Source organism: Tachypleus tridentatus, chromosome 2 (assembly GCF_004210375.1).
Source record: "Tachypleus tridentatus isolate NWPU-2018 chromosome 2, ASM421037v1, whole genome shotgun sequence".
NCBI lineage: Eukaryota > Metazoa > Arthropoda > Merostomata > Xiphosura > Limulidae > Tachypleus > Tachypleus tridentatus.
Window position 1 is genome coordinate 91,474,294 of NC_134826.1, and position 18,070 is coordinate 91,492,363.

General features: G+C 33.7%; 3 protein-coding genes across 3 annotated transcripts; all 3 read left to right on the top strand.

Moving 5' to 3' along the window:
• The first annotated feature begins 488 nt into the window (after positions 1 to 488).
• Positions 489 to 7,319, top strand: LOC143245559 (protein FAM200B-like). The gene is made up of 2 exons (XM_076491919.1): positions 489 to 523; positions 6,854 to 7,319. Exons 1-2 carry the CDS (start codon positions 489 to 491, stop codon positions 7,317 to 7,319), a joined length of 501 nt encoding a protein of 166 aa, XP_076348034.1.
• A 12-nt stretch (positions 7,320 to 7,331) lies between these two features.
• On the top strand, positions 7,332 to 7,685 carry LOC143245560 (zinc finger MYM-type protein 6-like). The gene has a single exon (XM_076491920.1). It carries the CDS (start codon positions 7,332 to 7,334, stop codon positions 7,683 to 7,685), a length of 354 nt encoding a protein of 117 aa, XP_076348035.1.
• Positions 7,686 to 7,714: 29 nt separating this feature from the next.
• On the top strand, positions 7,715 to 8,632 carry LOC143245561 (zinc finger BED domain-containing protein 5-like). Its single transcript, XM_076491921.1, has one exon. It carries the CDS (start codon positions 7,715 to 7,717, stop codon positions 8,630 to 8,632), a length of 918 nt encoding a protein of 305 aa, XP_076348036.1.
• The last annotated feature ends 9,438 nt before the right edge of the window (positions 8,633 to 18,070 follow it).

Genomic DNA, 18,070 nt, shown 5'->3' on the forward strand with positions numbered 1-18,070 from the left:
ATAAGTGGTTGAGTCTAACAACGCAAAATGCATATTTTTTCTTTATGTTCATTGGCCTTAAGATTTTGGCCAGCAGTGTATATTATGTTAGTGTTAGTTATAAAACTAATGAATTATAGAGGCTAAACTTTATCTTCTCACTGTCAAAAGCCTTGTAGTCGTGTTATTTCCAGGATGATCCTTTTGTCAGTGTACTTTACACACTTCAAATAGATGCTATAAAACAACTGATTAGATCTATACTATTTGCTCCAAAAACAGCTTACACTGATATCGAATTAAAAGCATAAAACTTATTTTAATTCTATCTCTTTCTCTAATTATCAGATCTAAAATTCAGTTACAAGTCACTAAGGATCATAAGTTGAAATTCAAGTTAATATTAAACAAACAATATTGCTATGCTAAAAATAAATAAGAACCTCAACCTATTATTCGATTCACCACTTGTTACTGATCTATGGCAGTTTTTATACCTCTTCAACAAAATGGATAAATTCTCCACAAATATAGGTTTGCTAAGGTAAGTTGTTTGTTTTTGAATTTCACGTAAAGCTACACCAGGATTATTTGCGCTAGCCTTCCATAATTTAGCAATATAAACCACCCACCGCGTTATAAGCCCTTATACTAATTGCTGTTGTTTCTTCGTAACAAAAATTCCACCTTTTCTTAAAAATGATACATAAAACGTGTGAAATTATTTACACTGTTTCAATATTTTGATCGGTTCACGTGGTTGTAAGAAAATATAATGCGTTTCATATATTTTTCTATTCAGCTAACACTCCAGAAAATTGATTTCAAAGTCTAAACTTATTTTGCTCTTCTGGTGGTTAAGCAGCTGTAAAAGAATCGAGTCGGAACGCTATGTTACTTTTCTTTTACTGAAAAAAAAAAAAAAAAGAGGAATAATGACAAGTACTTATATGTGAAACTACCAGTTTCACGTACTAATTATTACCTGCAGGTTTTGTGAAAGAAGAGCCTCAACTTTCTTCATTCAACCTGAAGCAACTACTTGCTGATGAACAAGTCTGAATGAGTAATTCATGAAGCACGCTACCTATCTGCCCTCGAGCCTCATGTGATCTTGTTTTATTATTTTGACCTAGTTACACATAATTTCAAAATTTCTATTTTGGGCTGTGAAACCAACAGCTTATATGACACATTAAAAATATATATATTGATGAAAAGTATGAAAACTGAAATCATATTATTCTGAAAAGGCTAAATTACTGAGTTATATTTGTAAACACAGGAAGTTTACTTTTTCTTGAAATAAAAATTTGTCAGTTTTAAGTTATATTGCTAAAAGTGTAGTGTGGGGCATGTAACTCGTCATCACAAGTTTTAGTTTTCAAGATTAACGTGGCACAGTGGTTGTTTACAGACTTATATCGCTGGAAACCGGATTTTGATACCCGTGGCGGGCAGAGTACAGGTAGCTCTTTATGTAGCTTTGTGCTGTATACAAAACAACAATAATAATGTTTTACAAGAACGCTATCTATAAGCAGAATTTAGTGTAGCAAAGGACTGAAAAATAATGCTACTTCAGCAATATTACAAACAGCATCCATTGGCAAGTTAGTATAAGGTGACGGTTTCGAGACTACAACCCTTCATTTATATATTAGCAGACGTTTACTAAATTTACTTGTACGTTCCAACTAATGTTTTAAAATACATAATAATAAGATGAGGCAATATACTTACTAAAATCAATAATGTACGATATTAATGTAACTGTTTCACAGGTTCCTTCTAAACAGTATTCACAAGTTACCTTGTAGAGCATTCCGATAATGATGGTTGATGGTTTGTGTCCTTTCGAGTTATTTTTAATTGATGATTAACAAAACGAAGTTACTTAATATCATTTGAGGAATATTTCCCACCCTTTTGTTGTTGTTACTGTTAGGAGTAGTTTTTGTATTCGGCAAGTCGGTACGTCATAGCTTAGGTACTACCTATAGGTTGTACTATCTTTCCGAGATTATTGGAGTACTTCAAGCAATAAATTATACATAAATGTATTTCAAATACAATTTATATATCCTACAACTTATTATTCTTAATTAGTGATAGAAATCCGAAACACTTCATGAGATTTATGAACCATATATTTATAATCCCACATAACCTACACCACTGTCTATATAAATTGTTTGATTTACTCGACTTCACATAATACACATATGCAACTAAATTTAAAAATTCATACATATATAGATAAATACTAGTTACCCGTTAATGTTAATGTATTGAATAAATAAATATACTTTTTTAAGCACTAGTCACAATCATAATTGTGTATTAACTTTTTAAACGATAAAATTACTAATTAAAACTTATTTAATGTGCATTCTAATCTAAAACTTTATAGGGCAAAGATACATTATTGTATGCATGAAAAATACTAATATACAAACACTCAGCGTATATTTTGACGGTACAGAAATCTAGTGTTTCTGTTAGTTAATTTTGGAAGTATTTTGCAATAAAACATAATTGTATACTACGTGAGTGATTATAAGTGTACAGCTAAGCAACGGATTATTTACATTGTATCCGCAGTGGGTATCGAACGTCGAATTTTAGTGTTATATGCCTTCAAACTTATAACTGAGCCATTGAGAGATTAAAGAAATATTATACAAAATTTTTATTATACGTTTTTGTTTATATTCCTCTACTTTTTAATCAATTTCCATTATTAAGAAAAATGAGCAAACTAAAGTGTTACATTATAAACCATAAAAATACTTAAAATAATGTCTTAAGTGAAATGGCCCAGCATGGCCAGGTGGTTAAGGCACTCAACCATCACTCGTCGCTTTCCAACTATAACATTGCCTTTCTCTTTCACTGTGAATTTGCTCACTGTACTATCGTATGTTGTTGCGGTCAGACAAGTATTGGGTTGATTCATCACCACCCAACCAAATTATACAAGTCTATCACACACTTAAATTTATTTTTATTACTATTATTTTAAAGCCCGTTATTAATTAATAAAGAACACATTCCAACACTTTTTTGGTTTGTTTGTTTTTTCCTTTCTTGACATGGCAGAGGAATGGTTTCAAGTTCCGGAAGTCTTTTTTTTATTTACTAGATTTTACACATAAAAAAACAAAATTATGTTAGAAAGTAATCTTTTTAAAGTAAGCTAGCCAACAGCACCCAATCTGGTCCAGCAGTGAGATTTGACCCTCTTTTTACATCACATCCATGGTCCTAAAATGCGAATCGCATTTTTTGTAGCAAAAAGACGTAAACCACGAAATTCGAACTCACGCTAACCATTAAGTTATGCGAATCGCATTTTTTGTAGCAAAAAGACGTAAACCACGAAATTCGAACTCACGCTAACCATTAAGTTATGCGAATCCATTACAAAGTCTAAAGTTACTTTTGACTAAATAAAAGTTTTCTACCCTTTTACCAACAAATTGGTTCTACAAAAAACTAGTACAATTGTAAATCATAAAATTTATATATATACGCAACGTATTCTTACATGACTAATTGCATTACATGTAAAATGTTCTGCTAATTTTCGTAAAGTAAGCATTAATTGAAAACATCTTATATATAATATATTGCGAACTCTAGTGTCAATCCGAGCGTTCCTCTGTCTCCCGTTTACTCCGGTCGCTTCCCGCACTGCGTTTGATAAAGTTACCAATCCAGGTAAAGCTCAACATTCAATTTTGAAATGAAGGAAAACAGACATGAATAATGTTGATGTTACATTTTATTTCACAAACAGGATATTCTATACTAGATTGTTAGGAATTAATCACACTATCATTCATATTTCAAAATGTGACGTAACTTAGATAATAAAATTGTAGATTTAGGGTATGTTATTGATGAGCGGCTCGAAGTATGACTGAAATGTTCAATATTTACTTTAGCCAGTGGGCGATATAAGTAGCTCAGAGCTTTGGCTGTGAGTGAAACCAAGAGTGCAACACAATTACCCTTGTTAAAGGCCATGAAATAATTTAAACTGATACATTAACTTAAACCTTTCCCGTCATTGTGGACGAGTAATTTTGCTGATAACAAAAATAATATGCTTATTATTTAACCAGTTGATAAGGAGCTTAAGTGTATTAAAATTGGCTTTAATTAATACACATGTAAATTGGAAAACTTTTATTTATAACACAGAATTATACTGAACGTTTAATTCATCTCCATAGGCTGTGCAAAATAACTATAACTTTTCTGTATGGTTTGGCTACGTCAGTTTCATTAGGTGGTCGTACTCAAATCTGTTTCATGTTAGCCTACTATCAGTACCATGACAGAGTTAGGCCTTGATTATACTATTAAAAACATCTGAGAAAATTTGCCATTTGTGACACACTGGTCTATTTCTACATAACATTAAGTGACAAATCTATGACGGTGGAATTATAAACTTAAGCCTCAGTAAATTACATATCACTTACTTTCCATTTGTTTCTTAAAATTTTAAGTCACAATTTAAATTATGAGATCTTAATTCTAAAGAATAATTTATAATACCTCTCACTTTAAAAATAAAAACTGTTTAGAAAATTCAATTAATGTTCGTTTCCGACAGGGGTATAGTGCTGAAACCCGAAAATGGCAGTTACTTAATACGATAGTGACGTTGCATCTGTGACAGAAGTTTTGTTAGTGCTCTGGTACTATAAATTTGGAACTACATCACTGGTGTCTGAATTGTTTGACCTTTCAATTAATCGCTGCCATGATTAAAATGACATAAATACACCAATAAAGAAATCGAATAAGCGCTATTAAACTGTTATTAAACATGTCGTTTGATGTTCGTGAATAACAAAAATTACTTTTTTAATCCAGTATTTCACATTCCTTACATGAATATTTTTTATTTATACCGTATACGGACCACTATAAAACTTTGAATCTTTTGGCTTTTCATAATATAAGAGTAATGGTTAAACAGACAGACTTACTGTATTAATCACACTATCATTCATATTTCAAAATGTTACGTAACTTAGATAATAAAATTGTAGATTTAGGGTATGTTATTGATGAGCAGCTCGTAGCATGACTGAATTGTTCAATGTTTACTTTAGCCAGTGGGCGGTATAAGTCAATTCTAAAATAAAAGGTAACATCATTTACCATTACCTTTAGTCTTAAGTTAGATTCAAATAATATTCTAGTACACAGTTTGAGTGGTAATCTTATGACAAACATCTAACAATACGAAAATTTTATGTTGAGCCATTCTATACGTTGCCTAACACTTAAATTAAACCCTAATAATAAGCATTTCAAACTAGGCTTGATATTTTATTTTCCTTTCAACAGATTTTAGACCTAAATGAATGATGTAAATAAGATACAAACACATTTGTGAAGAATTAATATGGAAGCCACTTACATATGTAAGTGTGTACACAGGTAAACATTTCACTATTCCTATTTTTTATTTCCGGATATTTTACTTCAAGAGATATTTTATACCTTAAAGTAGCATATATTTTTATTATCTTTAAACATAGGAGTATACTAAAACAATATTTAATTTTCTGCAACACTATTATGCTTAAACGTTGTAACAGCCAAGATAAACCAAAGCATTAAAGACTAGGTCTATAATGTAAAACTGAGTTATAAATAAATGGTTTGGTATGAATTAGATCAAAGCTACTTGAGGATTATCTGCGTTAGCACTCCCTAATTTAGCAGTGATAAGCTAGAGGGATGGGAGATAATCAACACCATCCATCGTTAGCTCTTGTGTTATTTTTCTGCCAATAAATAGTAAAATTGATCGTCAATTACAACGACCCCAAAGTTGAAAGGGCAAGCATGTTTGGTTAGATCATGGATTCTCAACCGTGGTCCATGGAATATTTCTGGGGGTCCACAGGCAAAACATAACAAATTGGGGGTCCACAATGATATTTTGGTGGTCCATGAAGAAAACCAACTCAGAATGGTTTTTATTATTAAAAATTCAATTTCTACTGTAATTTTTGTTGGACGTGAAAAAAGCTGAAGTAGACATTCACACAAATTTGGATGTATTTTCTAGATTTTGAAAAATTTCCAGAAAATTGCGTTGAAAGCAATAAAAAAAAGAAAAAAATAAGTGATAAGAGCTGGTTTTAAATATGCGCCTCAGGCAGTCGGTTCTTTTCCTATTATATTGTCTGTCTGACCTTCGCCCTCCCATACTAATCTCCTTAGGGAATTTATTCCAGAAATACTTCGATCTGTCAAACCCTTCTAGGGGAAAATCTATTAAAATGTCGACTTGACCCAAGCAGTTCACTTCAGTTTAACGTTGAACTCCATCGTGAAAAGGTAAGAGATATTAAAAGTTCCTAGTACAGACATTCTTTCGTATGTTTTTTAATTTCTGCATTTCAATAATGAAAAAATTATTTCCCAGTATAAAAGTATAAAAAGACTGAAGAGAAAAATGGCAAATTTTTCCCGTTTTGATACAAATTTCAAATATCAATTCATATCTTGGCAGTTATCTGATATAATCATCAGCTTTGAGGAAGTTAAAAATGTCAATGGTGACCCTAATGATAATAATGAATGACTTGTATAGTTTTTTTAATCATTCAAGTTATTTTAACTGTAACATTTCTATTTACCAGTTTTACATCGAACATTTACCATGCACTCTGTTTCTAAATATGTGTTTTATTTGTCGAAAAATTTCTAAAAATGAATAGCAATATATATAGTTAGATATTATGAAATGCAATAATTGTATTACCAGCTGTATACATATTATATATATATATATGTATGTATGTATGTGCGTATGTATATATATTATTATTTTTTGCAGACATCCCATAGCTGCTCCAAGTAAAAAGAAGTGCCGACAGTACTCCGTTGAATATTTGTCTTACGGATTTATTCCAACACCACATAATGAAACGAAACCAATGTGCCTCATATGTATGGATGTACTTTCAAATGATAGTATGAAACCTTGTAAACTAAAAATCCATCTAGAAAAGAAGCACACAAGAGAGAAAGATAAACCAGTAGAATACTTTAAAAAACTTCGTGATGATTTCCAAGCTAGAAAAACAGTGTCTCAATTGTTTAATAACAAAGTGTGTAAAATGAGTGATGGTTTACTGGCATCATATGAAATTAGCAAAATAATAGCAAAGGCAGGAAAACCCCATAATGTTGGTGGAACAGTAATTCTACCAGCAGTGTCTGTTATAATTTCGTCAGTTATGAAACAAAATGCAAGTGCAATTACTAATTCCATCCCTTTAAGCAACTCTTCTGTGTCATGACGCATTGATGAAATGGCAAAGGATGTAGAAAAACAATTGATAGCCCATTTGCAAGTGAAACAGTTTGCCCTTCAACTTGATGAATCCACTTTAAGAGATAATGAGGCCATTTTATTAGCATATGTTAGATTTAACAATGATGAAGGATCCAAAGAGGAAATGCTTTTTGCTAGAAGTCTTGTGACAGACACAAAAGGTGAAACAATTTTTAATGAAGTTGTTACTTATTTCCAGGAAAACAATATTCCACTCAAAAATATAACCGCTTGTGCTACTGATGGTGCACCATCTATGACAGGCAGATACAAAGGTTTTATTGCACATTTAAAAAAGCTGTCCCGGAAGTATTTTGTATTCACTGCGTGATACACCGTCAACACTTAGTTGCAAAGAAAATGAGTGCACGTTTGCATGATGCCCTTACTGTCGTAATACAAGTAGTTAACCATATTAAATCAAATTCTCTCCGAGACCGCCTTTTTCATGAATTATGTAAGCAAAATGGAGAAGAGTTTGAGCGGTTTGTATTACATACAGAGGTGAGATGGCTATCAAAGGGGAATTGTCTTCAGCGTTTCATTGCACTTTGGGATTCTATTGTTTCCTTTCTTGCTAACACACAACTTGGAGAACAGCTGCTTGCAAATAAATGTGATGTGTTTTTCTTATCAGATATATTTGAAAAATTGAATTCACTTAATAAACAGCTCCAAGGAAAAGATTCTGATCTGATATCTAGTAAAAGTGCTATTGCTGCTTTTCTGAGGAAACTACAGTTGTATAAGAATAATATCAGGCGTCGTGCATTTGAACAGTTTCCTTGTTTGGCCTCTGTTAGCAGCGATTTGCAAGATGAAGATCTTGCATTATATGGTGAATATATGGAAAATATGCATGAAGATATGCAAACTCGGTTTAGTGACCTACTCATGATGGTTATACCGACTTGGGTTTCAATTCCTTTCGAAGTTAATGTTGCCGATATAGACATATCTTTGCAAGAGCCTCTCATCGAATTACAAAGTGATGAAATAATGCGTGCAAAATTCAAAGATGGAAAGTACAATGTATGGAAGACAAATGATGTTGCTACAAAGTACCCTTTGCTCTGGGATAAAGCACAGCTCTACGTTATTGCTTTTCCAACATCTTATCTTGTTGAATCGGGATTTAGTCGTGTTTCTCAACTGTTATCAAAAGCTCGCAATAGACTTGACATTGTGAAAAGAGGTGATCTTCGACTATCATTAACATCGATGGAACCAGATATAAAGAAACTCGCCGAGCAGCATCAACCACAGGGATCTCATTGAATAAATATGCCTATCTCTTTTTTTTTTTCTTATCACACACTTAATTTTAACTGGTTTATCAAAACTTTTAACCAGTGTACATAAATAAAGGCTGCAGTGAATTCAATTGCCTGAAGAGCTCTGATCTCCATGGGCTTGACCATGGAAGAAACATTATAATATTGTAATACAAGATATTGGTAAAGAATTATTATCACAATAATTTTGATTATTATTATTATTACTAATTATCATTATTATTCTAATTGTTGTAGAATACTTTATTTGCATTAAATTAGTTTTCATTTAAAAATAAAGCTTAATTATATACTACTTCTTTGATTATTAAAAGCTCAAAATTTATATTAGTGAAAAATAGAATATTGTCTTCTTATGACCAATAGTTATGAAGGGGTCCACCAAAAAAAAAGAAGGGAAAAGGGGTCCATGGGTAAAAAAAGTTTGAGAACCACTGGGTTAGATGGAGATTTGAACCCGCCACCCTAACTACCAAGCCAATAAATAAATAATATTTACAATTAATGTATTGTATGTTTTCACACATGATTTAAAATAATGTGCAAAACTTAACTGACCACCGGTATTTCGGTAGTCGTAAAAACAGTTTGGAATATTTGGTGTACAAGTTGCTGTCGCTACCACGTATAGCTTCTTTTTATGAAATGCAAAAATGAAATTATTAATCTCGTAGTAAACATTTTATAGTACTAATAAATCAAACTGCAAGTAATTATTACACTAATTCATTGCTGAACTGATGAATCATAGCAAAGCAATTCAAACAAAAACGTTTTTCACTTGTAAAGTCTTTATCACGTAACATTTCCAAAAGTACGCTGCTGGTTACTGAAAGTTAAAATGTATTTATGTACTTTATTATGTAAAGCGACTGATACAAAAGCTGTGAGTACATGTTATTAACACTAAAAAAATATCTGTCAGGCCTAGACTGTTTACGCCCTCCATGTATTTAGTGCAAAATGCAGTTGTGTAAGGTGGCTTCGACGGGAATCGTAGCAGGAAACAAATGGTGACACAGGAAAACTGCGAAATTGATTTATGCTATCAAAATTATGTCGAAATGCCATAATATATTCTTGTATTATTAATGTTAAAACATACTAGAACAAATATAAGCAGTATTTCTACGAATAATTGACATTAACTCTAATCACGTAATGAAGCTCAAACTTTCTTTAAATTGAAATATTAATTAAATGCAGTAACAGCATAGATAGAAAATATACTTCACAATTTATAATTACGGACAATTTTACTATGCTACTCTACATAGAATAACAATTAACAGAGTTGATTTAGCCTAGTGTTGATGTCACTCTTTTGAAGAATGTACTTAACAAATTTCTTAAAACACTTATTAACAGATTACTTTTCTGTGGTTTAAGTAAACTGTCTGTTTGTCTGTAAGTTTGGTGATAGCTACAGCTGTCGAGAACTTCTGCTCACTATCCTAAAAACCTCACGCTTTGTGTAGAAATCACTTTAATGGATTTATTTTTATCTATGTTTTACAATAGTAATGCCATCTTAAAGTCAAGTTCCATAAATCTATTCCCAGTGAGTACTAGATAGCTTAAGTAGTTGTGACAAAGAGAATAATTAAACTTAGCGACTTGTAAAAGGAATTATAAAAGATTAACATTTAATTATTGTTATACAATAAATACAGCATTTCAACTTTTTAACAAATTAACCCAGGAAACGTATCTAATAATTTGCTTTGTACTGTGTATATAGCACACAAACATCTTGAGTAAACAACTGCTCATTTCGATGAACCATTAAAGAATCGTGGAACAGAAACAATGGTCACTTTGATTCGCTCATAATGGATACAGACAGTTCGATAGACAAATCTATATGGAACATTTTCATATTTATTCGGTCCACGCTTTGACCAGGAAAGAGTCAGAATCAGCGTAGACTCTTTCTCCCTCTCAGGAATTATTTTGTTTGCATTCTAACTGAAGCCTAGATAATAACATTTTTTTACGTTGTTATTGCATTACTCACAGTGTGTTTAATTTTGTCCATTGTCCGCCGTTTTAATTAGTGTGCCCTTTTCGTGTCACGTTCAATTCATGGGATAATAATACGAAAACTCGTATGTTTTAGCTAGTTTTATTTACACATGATGGCATTATTAAGTCCGTATCCACAATACAATTCCGTTTAGCTGTCACATACACACAAACATAATCCTATTTTTACATAAAAACCCTTGTAAAATAGAGCTACATTCTAACCGAATGCACTTTATTTTTGTTTACTTTGAAATTCGAACAAAGCTACACAAAAGCTGTCTGCACTAGTCGTATCTAATTTAGCAGTGAAAAACTAGAAGGAAGTCAGCTGCTTATCACCCCCCGCCGCCAACCCTTGGACTAGTTTTTACCAACAAGTTGTGGGATTGATCATACCATTATAACACCCCACGGCTGAAAGAGTGAGTATGCTTGGTGGAGCGAGAATTCTAACCCGTGACCCGCAGATTGCGAATCGAGTATCCTAACCACCAAACCATGCCGGGCTTTCGAATACAGAAAAACCAGTTGGTATATTATTATCTGACTGACTGTACACTAATCATACATAAAATACCTTAAAGTCTTGTGGGCTAAGCAGATTTACAACATTATACATGATGTGACACTTCGACTTGGAATAATCGTTAGGATAAACAGAAACATGTCACACAAAGTTTATAGCTCTTCTTTAATACATACTTACATGTAACCATTTGTTATGAAATTCAGTTTTGCATTTGAAACCTTAAGAAATTCCCTATAAAGTATAAAGCAACAAAAAAGTTAATGTATAAAGTTTACGCATATATAGTCCGACTAAAAATTATAAATCTCACGAAGTAAGCTTCCACCTATCACAGAGAAATAAAACTTAAACTTAATATAATAAAAACTTAAAATAATGCTAGAAAGTGTACATTTTATTTGGACAAGACTTAAAGTTTAAAACGAATAATGAAGCCTTTTAACACCAGCGCGAGTAGTCGCCACAATAAACTGTTTGCAACTATACATCACACTTTTAGGCTTAAAGGTGATGTATATTTTATAACAGTAGCATAACGACTATTTTTCTATTAATAACCACGAACTTATAAACAAATTTATTTACATAAATAATAAAATCTGGAAGAATAAAATTAATATTCATGATGTCTCATTAACTAATTTTATTTCTTAGTGTGAGGCTAGTCATAGCCAGATGGGTTAAGGAGTTTGACTCAGAGTCTGAGGGTCGCGGGTTTGAATCCCGCTCCCACAAAACATGCTCGCCGTTTCAGCCGTGAGGGTGTTATAACGTGATCGTTAATCCGACTATTCATTAGTAAAAGAGTAGCTCAAGAGTTGGTGGTGACTGCTCAATTAGGAAGGGCTATCGTAGATAGTCCTCGAGTAGCTCTGCGCGAAATTCAAAAAACAAACAAACAACCTTATTGTAGTCTTGGTATATTTCTGCAAGTCATTATAAATATTCCAGTTGTTAACAAAAATACATTTTTAATTATTTAGAACATTTTCACATTGCCGTAGAATATTGAGAGGAAAAATAGTTTCCCATCAGTCTTTTATACCCCTTATTTTACGGGACTTTGTCCTTTGCAATTACTCGGTTCTAGACAGAAAACTCAGTTGCCGGTTGATTCTTGAGCTGTCCATGTATCTCCTTATGATACATCACACTGTTGAGTTTTAGTATACAGAAAAGTTTAGTTGGCTTTTTAGCTGCCCATGTAGCTCCTTATGATATGTCACATCCTCAGTTCTAATATACAATCATGTGAAAAAGTTAGAACACCCTATGAAAGCCTGTGTATTTTTGTAACATTTTTGGATATATAGATATTTAATCTCAAGTTCAACAATACTGAGAGATTATAGGAATATAACAAAACAATTAAAACTGAAGAAAAGACTTTTCAAGATCTTTTGTAAATGTATTTCTACAAAAATGCATATTCTGACTGAGGAAAAAGTTAGGACACCCTACCCCCTAATAGCTAGTGTTACACCCTTTGGCTGAAATAACTGCAGTGAGACGCTTCTTGTATCCATCTACCAGTCTCTGACATCGGTCTGAAGAAAGTTTGCCCCACTCCTCAATGTATAATTCTTTCAGCTGTGAGATGCTTGAGGGGTTTCTTGCATGTACAGCCTGTTTCAAGTCACCCCACAGCATCTCAGTGGGATTAAGATCTGGGCTTTGACTCGACCATTCCAGGACTCTTCATTTCTTAGTTTTCAGCCAGTCTCTGGTGGATTTACTGGTATGTTATGGGCCATTGTCATGTTGCAGGGTCCAGTTCCGCTTCAGCTTTAATTTTCGTACAGATGATCCTCAAGCACCCTCTGATACACAATAGAATTCATGGTGGATTCTATGATTGTGAGCTGTCTAGGTCCTGCTGCAGCAAAGCAGCCCCAAACCATGATACTTCCACCTCCATGCTTCACAGTTGGTATGAGGAATGCTGTATTTGGTTTACGCCAAACATGTCCTCTGTTCTGGTGTCCAAATAATTCAATTTTAGACTCATCTGTCCAAAGAACATTATTCCAGAAGTCCTGGTCTTTGTCTACATTCTCTCTGGCAAACTTCAGTCTGGCCTTGATGTTTCTTTTAGAGAGCAAAGGTTTCCTCCTTGCACACCTCCCATGCAAGTTAAACTTGTGTAGTCTCCTTCTGATTGTAGAGGCATGCATTTTCACATCAACAGTAGCCAGAGCTTGCTGTAGGTCCCGTGATGACATGTTAGGGTGTTTCGAGACCTCTTTTAGCATCTTGCGGTCTGCCATCAGGGTGAACTTGCTTGGACGACCAGACCTGGCCATGTTGGCAGTTGTTTTGAAAGCCCTTCACTTGTTGATTATTTTCCGAACAGTGGAATGACTGATTTCAAAATCTTTTGGAATCTTTTAAATTCCTTTCCAAACTCATAAGCTGCTACAATTTTCTTTCTGAAGGCCTCAGACAGCTCTTTTGCTCTCACCGTGGTGCTCACTCTCACTTCAACAGTCAGGAGCACACCAAACTAAATGTCTGAGGTTTAAACAGGGCAAGCCTCATTCAAAATGCTGAGTAACGATCTTCTAATCATGTGCACCTGGTGTGATACACCTGTGTGTGAGTTGAGCCATTTTAAGTGGGAATAAATGTGGGGATGTCCTGTTTGTTTGTTTGTTTTGGAATGTCACACAAAGCTACTCGAGGGCTATCTGTGCTAGCCGTCCCTAATTTAGCAGTGTAAGACTAGAGGGAAGGCAGCTAGTCATCACCACCCACGGCCAACTCTTGGGCTACTCTTTTACCAACGAATAGTGGGATTGACCGTAACATTATACACCCCCACGGCTGAGAGGGCGAGCATGTTTGGCGCGACTCGGAAGCGAACCCGCAACCCTCAGATTACGAGTCGCACGCCTTAACGCGCTTGGCCATGCTGGGCCATATTGAAATTCTAACCAAAGGAGAAGCAGCTAGTCAGCAGCATCCTACAATCTGCTACATACGCTGAAGAATTGACTGTCGCTTTTATAACGTACACACAGCTTAAGTGTAGAAAATAGTTTGTGGTCTTGCACGGATTCAAATCGGGTTCGTCAGCTCCAAATTCCAGTACTCTAAACTAGTGCCAATCCGTGATCGTGGTTTACTTAACTAAGCCTTTACAGCTTTTTGTTTTCTGTTATTGCAGATGCTAATATACTTTTTTTAATTTATTAGAATTATTTTCGTTGGACCTAATTTCAAGTTATTTTGAGAGCAAAATGGTAGTGTATTAATATTCTTCATTTGTACAGTTGTATACCTGGTTGTTAATACTTGTTTGATCTTGCGTTTCTTTACCTTGTTGCTATAAGGTCGAGCAGCGATTTGCAGACTTGATCGCTACTTTATATTAAAAGCGCAATTCCTTTTTATTTACACTGGAAATTTAGTCAATAAATACAAATAATTAAATAAAATAAAGTATAGATAACTAAAAATATATAATAACAGTTGGTTACTGCCTACCGACTATTATCGTTGTCTTCAGTAGTTTGAAATTAAGGACTTGGATTGGCACTGAAAAGTATGCAGTAGTAAAACTCCGAAACTGGAGAAATTAGAGCCTGAGTTTTGACCATTACTAAATACTCCTGCGAGTAATAGTTGTCTAACACTGTTTAATTTACTTTCTACAAATCTCTTAAACGAGAACAACGAGAATTGTGTGGCTTAGTATTGATTAGTGATGCTGAACAGAGCTAATTAAAAATCCTGGGATCAAGAAACTTACGATTTAAGCATCGCAGTCAGACGAAGGTTTAAAAACAATATACGTAATATTTGTGATAAAAATTAAATAAAACTATAAATTTTCGCACGATTCATCTTAATTTTATCTATTTGGATTCGAAATCAGGTGTGTGTAATAACAATATTTCAAACGTATCTTTTATCCCTCACAAACCACTGTTCTAGAGGGATTTCCTTCAATACCAGAACTGATTAGTTAGGCTTGAGAATGAGAGACAGAAGTTTCTGTAATACTGTTTTTCTTTATATATATGTATATAACAAAAGTTAGCCATATCGGTTCCCAATATTTCACCAGCTTTCAGAACGAACTAACTTGGTAGTTAACTTAGGTTTAGTAGAAAACCTGGGATGTTCAGAAGTTAATGCATGCTATTTCTTTTCTCCCCTTTTCCTGACTTATGATAGTTTTAGCAGATATAATAGTAGTTTCCGTAAACTGTTGATTTTTCGTGGTTTAAACCTGGTTGAAAGTCGTGGAGAAGGTAGAACAAGTGGTTGCTTTCTTGATGATAATTTGAAGATAAGTGGATTTGCGATTGATCAACTAATCAAGACAAGCAGATCCAGACAGCTGGGGGTCAGCGCACTCCGTCCTAAAGAGAAGAAAAGATCAGAACCAGAATCTATTGAATCACAAAAGATAATTACAAATAACTATTTTTACATACAGATATTTACGTGGAACAGATTGTTTTCCTTTTTCGGTGTAATGAATGCGATATGTAATTAACTTTACACACACGTACACGAACTTTAAATATAATTTGTAAATGCAATTCATAAATATTAAACATTGTATTAAAACACAGAACGTGAACACAAGATTAATGATTTTAACATAACAATTTCACCTTTTTTGCACTACATATAACTAGTATTCAACACATTTAATTCGTTGTTCGTTCCGTTTGGTAACCTGAAAAAGAGAGGGGAAAAAGAGGCACAGGAAAAAATGCTCGAGGTGGTTGTTGGAGTGAGTGTTGTTTGTTTTGTGAGATAATGTGGTTTAGGGAAGAGATGAATTTGATCCATGAAGCTGATGTTTCTGACATATTAGCGTGTTTTGTGAATAGGTTATTTCTGTTTTTAAGACTTATCGTAGTATCTGTTTGTTAGAGTTAAGAACTGTGTTTGTAATTCTTTGTTTTTCTTATTTTATGTAAATACGAGCCAGGGGTGAAGACGGGAAGACTATGGGATAATCGTGTTATCTTTAACTGGGTAGATTCTAGGTTTTTTGTAAATATGTTGCATATTACCGACCATCAGTACTCCAGAATGGGTCTTATAGAGGTGTTGTTTATCGTTTTTACTTTGGTAAAGCCATTGATTTTTTAAATATAATTTATTCGTTGTTGTGCCTTGATTGTTATTTTGAGAAGTGTGTATGCCAGGTTAACTTTCTATTGAAGATTAAACCGAGAAATTGTGTCATATAGTTTGAATTCATTCCTTTTTTTTTGTTTTTTGACTAAGTCTGCGTTAGAAGATAACGGTTTGTGTTATATGTGGATTAAGCAGTTTGCACCGTATTTTACGCATCTAACAATGTGGTTTGGAGTTGATTGTAAGTTGTTTGCTGCCAGTTGGGGCTTGCGTGACATGCTCCATACAGCTATATCGTTGACATATTGTGAAACTTTTTTTCTGGAGTCTTCATGAAATTTATGTCGTTTACAGATCATATGTTGACCTTTGCGGAATACCAGTTTTAAGTGGGAATGAAGATAACATGTTGCTGTTTATCTTGACTTTCGCTCTTTTATTAGTTATGGAGCTTGAGATCCATCTAATAATTGGGATAGATATTTTGTTGTTACATAGTTTACATCTAAAGCCGTTGTGGTGGGCAGAATTGAAAGATTTCCTGACATCCAGGAAAACACCGATTCTTGCTTTGTTACGATTGAAACCTTTGTATTGACTCAGTTAGTCTGGCTAAATGTTGTTCAGTTGTTTGTCGTTGTTTATGATGTTTTGTGTGCCGAAAAAGAACTTACCAGATTCAAGATGGAAAAGTAAAGGAATGTTGTTGTGATTATTTTCTTTATTAATTTGCCAATACTGTTTTGGTATGTAGATACTTGGTTCACTAGGGTCGTTACACTTATGAGGGATGAGTAGGAGATTAATTGTCATTATGATGGTTTTCATCCAGAGGTATTGGACCAACCATGAAAAACTAAGGATAACGTTTCTCTACTTTCTCACAAGGTCTACTTGTGTTTAAATGCCTGTCACCACAGCACAATCATGAGGCTCACAGGGATATCGCCAATCTAAGGCATTCCACTTGGATTCCTCGTAAAGGAGCTCCTGCATTATTAGTGTCACTGATCCTGATTTCTTCTCTCTTATCAAAAACAAACAAAAAAACATTTTATATGCCAATCTAAGGCATTCCACTTGGATTCTTCGTAAAGGAGCTCCTGCATTATTAGTGTCACTGATCCTGATTTCTTCTCTCTTATCAAAAACAAACAAAAAAACATTTTTAAAGGACAGGTTCATCTTTGATTTTACAATCATCATCATCTCACGAAGATCGGTATTTTTATTCATTAATGAAAGCTGAAGTCAGCTTGTCCATTAGTTACGCCTGTCTTGAAATTATTTGTAGAGTTTTAAATTTTTGTTCAAATTAAGACGCAAGCTCCACTCTTGGTGTTGCACGTCCGTCAATTCCTTTCAGTTTCAGCTTTCCTTATTGGAATTAACCAGACAAATCGCTCCACCAACTAACAATGACTATGCATTTAAACCAAAACGTTTTAAAGCTTCATACTACATTATAAACGGTGCTCCAAAATTTCTTTCCTATTTTAAAAATTAATAATTAAATAACCAAACAAATACAACCATTCAGGTTTCAATATTTTGCAGCCAAACTCAAATAGTTTTTATTCTTATGTTTTTATTTTGTTTTCATTCCAGTGAGTAGTATTGTCCTGTAAAATGGTAACAGTGCAAGAAAAATCTCAATGCGTCGTTTGTTTTGCAGAGACCAAGTCAGTGATTGTAGTGCAGCCTAATTACAGACGCCAATGCAAGAAAAAAATATATCGAGCCCAACTATCCGAGAGTGGATGA